General features: G+C 38.6%; 1 protein-coding gene across 5 annotated transcripts in view; it reads right to left on the reverse strand.

Annotated features, from left to right (window-relative positions):
• Positions 1 to 11,112, reverse strand: part of Fbxo38 (F-box protein 38) — a 47,224-nt gene extending 36,112 nt beyond the window's left edge. For 3 of the 5 annotated variants that reach the window (XM_074076694.1, XM_020182911.2, XM_020182908.2), the window contains exons 1-2: positions 10,984 to 11,111; positions 1,848 to 2,034 (exon numbers count right to left, since the gene is read on the reverse strand). In XM_074076694.1, the coding sequence (XP_073932795.1) occupies positions 1,848 to 2,034; positions 10,984 to 11,095 (299 nt within the window). In that variant the 5' untranslated portion in view covers positions 11,096 to 11,111. Of the gene's footprint in view, positions 1 to 1,847; positions 2,035 to 6,436; positions 6,484 to 10,983 lie in introns of all 5 variants that reach the window. The other 2 variants (XM_020182909.2, XR_012449008.1) reach the window with 2 other exon arrangements.
• Positions 11,113 to 11,337: the final 225 nt, after the last annotated feature.

The raw sequence follows: 11,337 nt of genomic DNA on the forward strand, positions 1-11,337 counted from the left end.
TGCCACTAGTCTCCTAGTTGAGCTCCTTGACATACCTTACTGGTTCCCTCAACCCTATCTATACCTATATAAATGGTCCCTTAATTAAATTATCTTCATTCTAGCAGAATGTATATTCTGTTATGTGCTGGAAGCCTCATTGATTGGGTAGATGCTATCATCATGCCATTTTACAAGTGATGAAATTGGCTCAGAAAAGTTAAACCTGCATCACAACAGAAGTCCTCAGATAAAAATTTTAGAAGCCTAAAAATAAAACAATATGTTTATTTTTTTAGAGTAAATATCTCCTACCAAGTTCATGTACTTGGCTTAGTTCATGGTTCTTACATTCTGCCAATTTGTAGAATGTTTCCTTTATTAGAATGAGGGTAAAATCCTTTTATTTGATGCTACCCATCATATTTATATATTCTGTTGAACTGCAAAATGTTATCTAATCTCCTTTCAATTTAAAAATATGGTCCAGTGTATTCACAATACATGCGAACGTTTTAAAATCATGTATAACAATGTGTAAGACCATTTAGCCAACATATAACATCCACTTCTAGAAACAATTTTATCTATGCCTTCTTCTAGAATTTTAATGGCTTTGTTTAATTCTTTGATCCATTTAGAATTTAGTTGTAAGAGATAAGGACATAATTTTATTAATCATTATTTAAAATCATAAGCATAAAGTATTACATCAATATAAACCATAAAAAAACCAAGTGTTTAAAATCACTATTTAAAAACTTCACAATCTGCAAATATTCAGTAATTTGCAAAATTCACATTTCTAAGAATTTCATATATGGATTTTTTCTAAATAAATTATCTAGTATAATGGAAAATCTAGATGCTTAGGAAAGTTATTTACAACTCTACGTATAGAAAAAAGAAAAACTGGGAACAATCTAGGTATAAAGCAACAAGAGAAATTTTAAGTTTCATGTCATTTATATTCAGTGGAATAGAGAGCAATTAGTAAAATGCTAATTATGAAAACCATGTATTAATATGAACAAGGGAAGGATACAATGAATAACTGTTAACACCATGCATTTATACCATGTAATATGATGAATGATTTAAAAGCACCAACTCATTGAATCCTTCTAGTAATATCTATCATTGTTCTATAGCTTATAAATGGTAGACTAGGGATTCTAATTTGAGTATCTAACTCCAAAGAAAAAGTATGCTAGAATTTGTTTATTTGAATAAGGACAATGACTAAAAGAAGAGGATAATGGAAACTGGAATAACATGTTTTCATTTTTGGTTTCTTCAATGGTTGTTATAATGCAATTTGAGTAAAAATTTTTTAAAAAGTATTATTCAGAAAAAATCCTTCGTTGTATTTTAATCATAAAACAACTTTAATGTGCACAGTGCATATAGTAAGATGAGTATCTTTCATAATTTTTTTGTTTAATCACTTACATATGAGCAAAATGTGTTTCTCACTGTGGATTATAGTAAAAAAAAATCAGAAACACTGCCTTCTATTGTGCACACAAGGTACTTTTATAATAAAAAAGTAAACAAATCTATCAATCAAGAAAAATCTCAAGAAGCCCAGAGTGCTGTCCAACAGACTTTCCTATGACAAAAGTACTTCCATTTCTCATTTTGTGGCTAGTAGCCCTGTGCTATCCTGTTCAGTAGCTACCAGACACATATGGTTACTAAGACTTGAAATATAGCTAGGGGACCTGAGGAACTGGATTTTCATTTCACTTAATTTAAATTTAATTGCCCCTATACCTAGTGGCTACCATTCCAAATAGCATAGCCCTGGGGTTTAACTCTTCCTTTTACATTCCAGGCTGTCAAAAGTCAACCAAACAAAATCTTACCTAAAAATATGGCAAAGTACTTCATGGGAAAGTTGATTCATATAGTCCTTTGTTTCATCTGATATTGTTTCCTCTGGGATTTCACTACTCATGAGACACGTTTTAACACTTTTCTTTCGTGGCCCCATTGTTGCGTTGTTTTTAGTATGAAAGAGCAAATCTCCGCTCTTCTTTGAGTTCAAAGCACCTGCAAAGCAAGCAGAGTACACTTAAAGGAGTACACTAAACCCAAACCCCAAATTACCCTATTACAACATAGGTACAACAATGTTTATTTGAAAATACTGACAAATAAAGGTTGAAAATACTGATAGCTTATTACAATGGTATATACCATATTCAAATTAAGAAAAATAATTAATTTGTGCTGTTCTAAAAGCATGAAGCATTTTTTCTTGAACAGCAGTTGAGATTACAAATATACATTATTTACAATGAACAAAAATCCAGGAAGCCAGAGTCTTATTTTCTAACTTGTACTCTGTTGCTTCTTATGCAATTGATTCAATTTCTCCAAGCAACAATGTCTTTATATGTAAAGTAAGATCATTAAACTAGGTAACCAAAACGCTTTTAGTTCCAGGAGCTTGTGATTCTTAACAGGCACTCAATATAAATGTGTGAAGACATGTCTGAATTCATGAATACATGAATGAACTCTTTTAGCTGACAATATATGCCACCTACTCCATCTGTAATGCCACTAATAAGGACACTTCATATAAGCTGTCCCTAACACAGCAGAGGACGGCAGAATGGACTCTTGGACTCTTATCCTGGATTCTAGGAACTTGGGTCAACCACTTACCTTCCTCATTTTCCCAAGTACAAAGTGAGAAGATAACACTACACCAGTGAGTAACAGATCCTTTGGTGAATCTGATAAAAACTGTAAACATTCTTCTTAAAAAACAAAAATAATTTTACATACAATTTTAGAGGGAGAATGGAGTCACCCTTCTCTCTTGTGAATACTTAGGAGTGAATTCACTTTTGCATCACACATACATTTTGGAGAAGGAAAAAGTGGAATGAGTGAGCATCCAGATATTTTGTTTTAGTGATCTGCACTTGGGACTAATACTCCAGTTGTCAAATTGTCTGGGAATAAATATTTTAATAATGGTGGTCCAAATATAAAATAGTTTGTATGAAAAGCAGGAATCCTTAGTATTAAAGGTATTCTAGATGAAGGAAGCGGCATAGGTTGACAATTGAAAGAAGGTTAATTCATTTGTTAATTCAGACATGTCTTCACATTTACTTTGAATGCTTGTTGTGCTTGTCTAGCACAGTGAACAAATGACCCTGTGGGCAAGTGAAAATAGATAATCAAATAACCATGCAGATGAGTTTGGAATTACAAACTCATCTTTCTTCATTGCTTTGAAGAAAGTAAACACAGTTCTAAAGGAGCATATGGCAAGGAAGCCTGAATTGCTGAGCTTTCCTCAGGAAGGAACAATAGTGCTGCTATCTGAAGGAAGAGCAAGAATTAGGGCAAAAAGAGAGTAGAGAAGGAAGTAAAGCAGTCCTGGAGGTGAGAACAGCATGTGTTAGACTCTGGGAAGGAGCCTGTTTTAAGGAAGTGAAACCAAACCAAAGATGTTAGGGTGCAGAGGGTGATAAGAAAATGTAAGCCAGATGAAGCTGAGTTGTTATCTGGGCTCCTAATCCTCGACTGATAGCAAAGCACTAAAGGGTTGTACAGTGAGAGTGTACTGCACTGAGAGCTCAGGCACAGGTTATTAAAGGATGAGTTCCTGGAGTTCTTTTGCTTCAGCAATAAGTGGAAGCAAACTACCAAGCTAAGTAAATCATCATATTTCATGTGCCTGTCTATATGTGTGTGTTCCTGTCTCTTCTTCCTTCACTAAAATGTTATATGTTGTTATTTCTTACAGGTGTCAGCATGCTTGCCACTCCTTGTACCCCACACATATCCTAATGTACACCCCCTCAATTTGTCACTTCCAACCAGCTATGGCCCAGAAAGCCAGAGAAATAAGATTTTATGATTGCATGTGGATTCTTGTCAACTGGTACCTAGCAGTATGGGACTAGAGGATTCTGTAAGTAATAAGCACAAAAGCTATAGTATACTGAGTTTGTGACACATTTATATGCTTATTTATATGCTATCCAGCCCATTTTGGCTAATAGGCCTCTGGAAAAATAAAGTTCATACTCAGAAACTGCTCACAGTATGTTATAAGTAAGTGCTGGGGGCATGGGTCAAGTGGTAGAGCACCTGCCTAGCAAACACAAGGCACTGAGTTCAAACCCCAGCACAGACAAAAAAATTATAAATATACAGATCAGCTTCTGATTGTATTACAGCCCACCTTTTCCTATCTGCTGCCCCCACCCTTCATGAATTGTCCCATCTTAGGATAGCTCCTAAAACTGCGATTCTTCTATTCTGAACTCTTGCTTCAAATCCAATGACCTCTTTCCAGTGCTCCCCCATCTGATCAGTCTGTCCTATAGGGAACTGCTAAGCATTCCTTTGAACACCTAAAGTGATAATTCTTTTGCTCCTCTTCAATCCTCTATGACCATTCTTCAGTCTCCTTTGCCAATTTCACCTGCAAGCCCTCTTCTTGCTGGCCAATTGCACCTATTCCAAAGGTTCCAACACACACACACACACACACACACACACACACACACACACACACACACACACACACACACACACACACTTTCCCTGTTTTCCTAAACTATAACCCTTAAAACCATTCTAAATATATTCAGGTCTCTCCCTTCCCATGACTACTTGATGGGTTTTTTTTTTTGTTTTTAAAAGAAAAAGGACAAACAGGCTTGTGTTTGCATGAGACATTTCTGCAATGATTCATGATACAATACTAACATTGGTTACCTCTGGGGAGTGAGAACAGAAGTTTAAGGAAGTGAACTTTTACTTTCACTTCATATTCTCAACTGTTTCAAAACTAACAAATGTAGCAAAAAGAAAACAATCAGAATTACAAAGAATCCTGGCTCCTAGATAAAATCTTTCCAATCTAGCCTCAAGGTACCTTTCCAATCTCTTCTTACAATCCTTACTATTTGGCTCCATGGCACACCACTCTAGCAGAACCAATATATCTATCTATTCACCTTTTTGAAACACTCCTTTTTCTTTCCTAATATGCTATTAACTCTGGCTCTCCTCTCTCTCCCTCCCTCTTCCCCTACCCCCCACTCACTCACTCAACTATAAAACTAGTAATCGGCCTTCAAAATCTATCATATGTTAAATCTTTTATGAAAACTCTTACTCTTTTATCTAAGCTCCCTGTGGAACTTAACATGTACTCCTGTAGCAATCTGTGCTGTGTTTTATTGCCATGTTTGTGCCAGGAAAAGGATCTCAACCTTGCCTTCAGGTAATAACAAGTCCTTGCTCACAATAAATCCTCAAAATCTGATGCATGAATATCCATCAGTCTTTCTGTTATTCTGTATACATCCACTGGCTTCAAGGCTACTGCTAAGAACCATTTCAGACTCTGTGAACACTGTTAGCCACCACAGCACTCAATGATGTCAGCCAGCCTAGAACCCATGTGATAATGGCATCAGCTTTTACTCCAATAAGGATACACACACACAGCTCCACTCTAGCATACAAAAGTCCCCAAAGCACTACTGACCCAAAAAGCCCAATCTGCCTATGGATTCATAGGCAAATTCATCCTCCAGCTATCATATATTCTTCATCTTTAAAACTCTTGAAAACCCTTCCAAGACAATGTCTTGACTCTTTCTTAGCACTTCTTCCTTTTTCTTCACTGCATACACACCACTTACTCTTTCCACTTATTGTTGTACCTCTGATTGTTCCTTATTATTTTGCAATGCTATAGTTTTATGTCATAATTAGTAGCCTTAGTACACAACCTACACTTAAAACTTTAAATAGCCTTTACCTTAAATATCATTAAGTTTATAAAATTAATTTGTTATTCCTTTAAGCAGCTAACTCATTTCACAATGCTAAAGAAGGTGCTTGACTCTCTTGCTTTTAACATGAATGGTTCTCTTACAAGAGAAACAGTGCTTCTTCCATTCACTTGAAAACGGCTATGTTGCACAGAGGTAATGTTCTTTATACTTTCAAAGCTTGAGAGACAGGCAGTATTTCTTTTAAAAGTTAACTCAATTGTCACTGGTATACAACATGCTAGTCCCTCTTTCTTCTAACATTAATGGTTTTATTAAAAAAGAAACAGTGCTTCTTCTTTCGCTTGCATTTAACAATTTTGTAAAAAGGTGATGTTTCACCCACTTGAAAACACTGAGTGCTACCCAGTATCTCGTTCAGTGGGTAACACAATTCTCGTTGAGAAACAAGGTGCTAGGCCCTCCTGATTCTACCATTGATAGTTTTCTTCCAAGACATACAGTGCTTGTTCCACAGTTTATTGAACTCTTTGGCACAAAGGTGATGTTCCTCACACTTTAAAACCCTGAGAGATAAGCAGTGTTCCTTTCAAAAGTTAACTCAATTCCCTCTGCTTAAAAAAAAAAATTAAAAAAATAAATAAATAAAATTAATTTGTTTAGAACTTAATACTCACAGAGACAATGTTATTCATGTTCGGTGCAGTGGCTCACACCTAAAATCCTGGAAAGGCAGAGATTGGGAGGTTCACAATTCCAGGCCAGCTTGGGTGAAAATGTTTGCAAGACCCCCTTTTCAATCAATAAAAGCTGGGCTTGGTGGATCACAGTTCAGAAATAAATGCGAGACTCCATCTCAAAAAAATAACCAAAGCAAAACAGGTGATAGAAGGCCTGTCTAGCAAGTGAGAGGCCCCGAGTTCAAAGCCCAGTACTGCCAAAAAAATGTATGTGTGTATATATATATATATATATATATATATATATATATACACACACACATATACACACACACACACATATATATATATATATATATATATATATACACATAACATCATAGGAAGGTTCAATTTCCAGCAAGCCAGTGAAAGTCTACTTAACCTATCATCTGCAAGAAGCCTAAATTATCAGGACTAACAAAATTTTAGGTAAAACTCTATCATTATTGTTCCCTATATTGTGCCTAGAACTAAAGACTTGATCTTGCAGCTAACTAGATGCTTGATAGGTGAAGTATGGACTTCTCTGCTGTTAAAACTTCTGGTGTCAAAGGGACTTATGGAGATAAAAACTTTGGATAAAGGATAAGATGTTTACCCTACACCAGGGATCTGTAGCCAGTAGGAAACCCACCAGCCCTCTCCAGTCCAAGTAGGTGTCTCTGAAAATGTCCAGGAGATAAAAAGTTCCTTTGGTAAAGGACTCATTTAATTTCCCTCACCCCCTCCTCAAATTTTGATAAAGGAAAACAAAATTCCTTTAACTAAAATTGGCAATAGGCTACATGTGATTGCTCATGCCTGTAACCCCAGCTACTTGGGAGCAGAGATCTAGAAGATCGCAGTTTGCCAGTCCTGGCAAAAAGTTAGCAAGACCCCACCTCAACAAGTAAGCCAGGTATGGTGGTTCATGCCTGTGATCCCAGCTACAGGACAGGCATAGGTAGGAAGACAGTGGTCTGAGGACAACTCTGGTACAAAAGCAAGAGCCTATCTGAAAAATCTAAAGCAAAAAAAGGGTTGTAATTGTGGTTCAATGAATAAAAAGCTGATGGCTCTGAGTTTAAATCTCAGTATAATAATAAATAAAAAGTTGGCAACATCTTCATTTAAATGAACTACTCAGCTAAGCTATGCTGAGCATTTCATCCCAGGCACTGAGTAATAGGGGCCTGTTTCCCTGTACGAGAAGAAAACACCAAGCAACCCATGCAAAGTCTCAAGAGTGGACTGGGGACAGCCTTTCTCTTTCTCTCTCTCTCTCTCTCTCTGAAATATAATCTCTTAATTGCTTTTCCTTTTAGTGTGAAGGGGGATAAAAACAAGTGAAGACAGGAGAAAACTGTCATGACTAGCTTTTGCTTTCTTTCTTCCCAACCTATTCTCCAAAATATCAATATACCACTAAACAGTCTGCCTTTACCTGAGAAACTCAACAAGGTAGGGAGGTCCAAAGTAGTAGCAGGTCAAAAGAGAAGGAGTAAAGTAACACAGAAAGAAGGTAAGTTGGAGGAGACCTAGCAGAGGAGTCATAGAAGGTGAAGGATGCTGAGTATAACTAACTAGTGAATAAAAATATGTGAAGACTATATTTTGCAGCACCATGTGCTATTTCTAGAGTTAGCAAGTTCTGGAGGCTCAGACTTAACCTCAAGGAAATGTCACTCTGACAGAATGTTAAAAGTTGGAGGGGCACTCAGAGACTACCAACACACACTGTTAATTTTGTGTGGGTTACAAACCCATCTGAGAATAAGATGAAAATGGTATACATCCTCTTCCTACTCTCATACAAACAGAATTATAAACACAATTTCAGAGGGTTCAGACATCTAGAGATCCGTATCCAAGTCTGGCTCTTTGAATTTTCAGGTGGACAAACAGAACCAGAGAGGACAAGTCAATAAATCATTTGAGGAAGGACACATAGAGATATCAAAACTCAGGATGGGATTCAGACTTTCCAGCCTATACTACCTACCCTATCATCAGGTCAGTCCTGTACCACTGTAGCTGTCCTCCTGCATTCCAGAGCTATGTCCCAATGCCTAGAGATAGGCTTTGGGATGCTCTGATAGAATTGTCTCTGACCACACCCTCCTTCACAAATTAAGGTTTATGTCCATCTAATTTAGGCTCCCACACAGTAGCCCATAGCTGCCTAGGTAACCTACTGTCATTTCACAACTTCCTGTTTAGTGACCTCAGTCACAAGAAGCTTCAGTTTTGTCCTGTCATCTCAAGCACATCAAGCCTGAGTTGTTTGTGAGTCTTCTTTAAATCAGGGTCCTTCAAAAATACAATTTCTATAAGAAATGTTCTTTTTTCATCCTGCCAATTCAAATACCTTCCTTATCCCAAACAAAATAATAATACCTCTGCAAATTCATTTGGGTTGCTCCCCAAATTATGCCTGTCTTTTAACCCTCAATGCTAAAAGTTACTTTCATCTCTTATAGAGAAACACCAACATTTCCTTGATTGCAAAATCAAGCTCTTCATTTAATCTTTTCTTTCCAAATGTTTTAACATTTATGGGTTATAATTCTAAAAATCACATACCTATAAAATTTTACTTCTATTATTATTATTATTATTATTCCTTTACTCCCTAATCCCCTCACAATTAAAAACCTCCCTATATCATTAGTATTCTCCTTTATCCTTGACTTATTGTACTAACTCCTTTCCTCAGATCACAGTAGACCTTCTGGAACATATAGTCACTTCAATTCCCTACACTTGCTTTTCACTTCTCTCTCACACACATGCACACGCACACGCGCACATACAAACCTTCTCTCTTAAAACGTATCAATGTCTTCAATGATCCTTTATAGTCAAAGGCTTCTCTGACCTTCAAGTTTGTACTTGCTACAACTTGTTATGTCAAAGTAACCTTGTATGTTACTTAATTAATGTTAATAGAACATCTTATATGTTTACTGCCTAGGACATACTCTCCTGCCTAATGAAATGCCACCCCACATCCACCACACTGCTCTGATAAACAAAACCCCCTGAATTATAGTGCTGAAAAGGGCCTAGGAATTTAGCTCAACCCTTCATTTTATAAATAAGCAAAGTGAGGCCAGACAGGTGAGCTGGCTTCTCCCAAAAGAGGCAGAATATGACATTGCTGAAGCAAGGATCCAGGCCTTCAAGTCCAATTTTATTTCACTATATGACCTAATTTTACTGAAACTTAGTTTTCTTTTTTCCTCCTATGCTAGGCATTAGGGTCTTTTTGACTACAGATAAAATGTGTACCTCAGACACAGAACCATTTAAACAAACACATGCACACACATCTACGTGCTTCACCTGAAGAGAACATTACAACTGCACCATCACAAATTTTAAAGAGAGGGATGGAGCCCAACAAATCATCTAAACCAGTAATTCTCAAAATAAAAGTTAAAAAATACAAGCACAGATTTTTTTTTCAATGTACAACTGCATAGTATGCATCTTCCACGTCCCAATTTTTCCATCCTCGAGAAAATCATAGTTTTACGGAGCCATTATTTTATCCTTCACTTGCGCTGGAGAGAATAAGAAAGGAGATTAAAGACCAGTCACCTAATCCAACACCTTCTTTTGACAGATGAGAAATCTCTCGAGTCCAAAGAGAGGAAGGGATTTGCTCAAAATGAACCATAAAGTAAACAATGGCTACAGGACAAAAACCAGCCTCGTATTTTTCACTTTGGAGTGATTTACACTGCTGGTGTAGGTTTATAAAACAAGGTTTTCTAGTCAGAGCTTCCCAATGCACAGGAGCCTCCTTAAATGCCCCACTGCCCTTGGCCAGCTTGGTACCTGGAAATTAACACGGTGGACATCTCTTATCAGTCACCTCCTGACTATGCAGGGTGCAAGAAGGACATGCTTTTTAGGTCTCTAAGTTTCTAAGACTCCGTGAAAGCGGAATTGAGAACATGATTTTCAGAGTTGGCCGGGGCACCAGAGGCACCCAACACATTCATTTCACATAGAAGGAAACTGGCACATACAAAGCACTGGACCTGGACAAGGTCACATATGAGTCGTGGGACAACGCAAAACTAACACTCGGGGCTCCCGATCCCCAGGCGTGGCAGCCTCTCAAACACGCATTCACTGCATCCTGCTTCAGAACATCCCTTCAGTGCGTGGAGGACAGACCTTCCTTACTTTACTGGCCTAAACACCTATTTAATATTAATATCGTGAAATTCGTGACGCCCGGAGTGAGATGTGTGAGGGGGGGTCCCCAGGCCGGGCGAAACCTCCCATCTCTTTGAGGGAATCGGACGCCCCGCAGGCAGGCCTAGAAGGCCAGAACTACAGATTCGACCCCTCCTCTCCCGGGAGCTCTAGGCCCAAGGCTTACAAAGCCTGAGCGCCTAGGCGGTTGGGAGCCCCTGATTCCTCCATCCCGCCACCGCTGCCCCTCCGCTGGCACCCCAGGTTGGGCCGCCCGCCTCCTGGTTCCAGGGTCCCCTGGGCGACTGCCTCACCTATGCCGGCCCTCCGTCTGTTATTGTAGTTGAGAAGAAGGGAGAAACACCACAGACACTTCCCGCGGCCCCCACCTCCGACGCGCTTCCGCTTCCGCCGCCGCTTGGGCATTCCGGGATGTTGTCATCCGGGGCCTGGCCTGGGACTGCCCCTGCGTCCATGTTGGGTGTGGATGCGTCGAGGCACGGCAGCCATGTTAAGCGTGGCCTTTCTAAACGCACTTAACTGGTCTTTGTCACCTGACGTGTAAACTCCAGACCGGAAGCGCTGAGTCTAATCTGCCAGAACCAAAGGTTTGCGTGGTTCAGTTAGGACGATATTCTGTGGCCTTGGCTAAGGCTTTGGCCCCTCAA

The sequence above is a fragment of the Castor canadensis genome, chromosome 6 (assembly GCF_047511655.1).
Source record: "Castor canadensis chromosome 6, mCasCan1.hap1v2, whole genome shotgun sequence".
Lineage (NCBI taxonomy): Eukaryota > Metazoa > Chordata > Mammalia > Rodentia > Castoridae > Castor > Castor canadensis.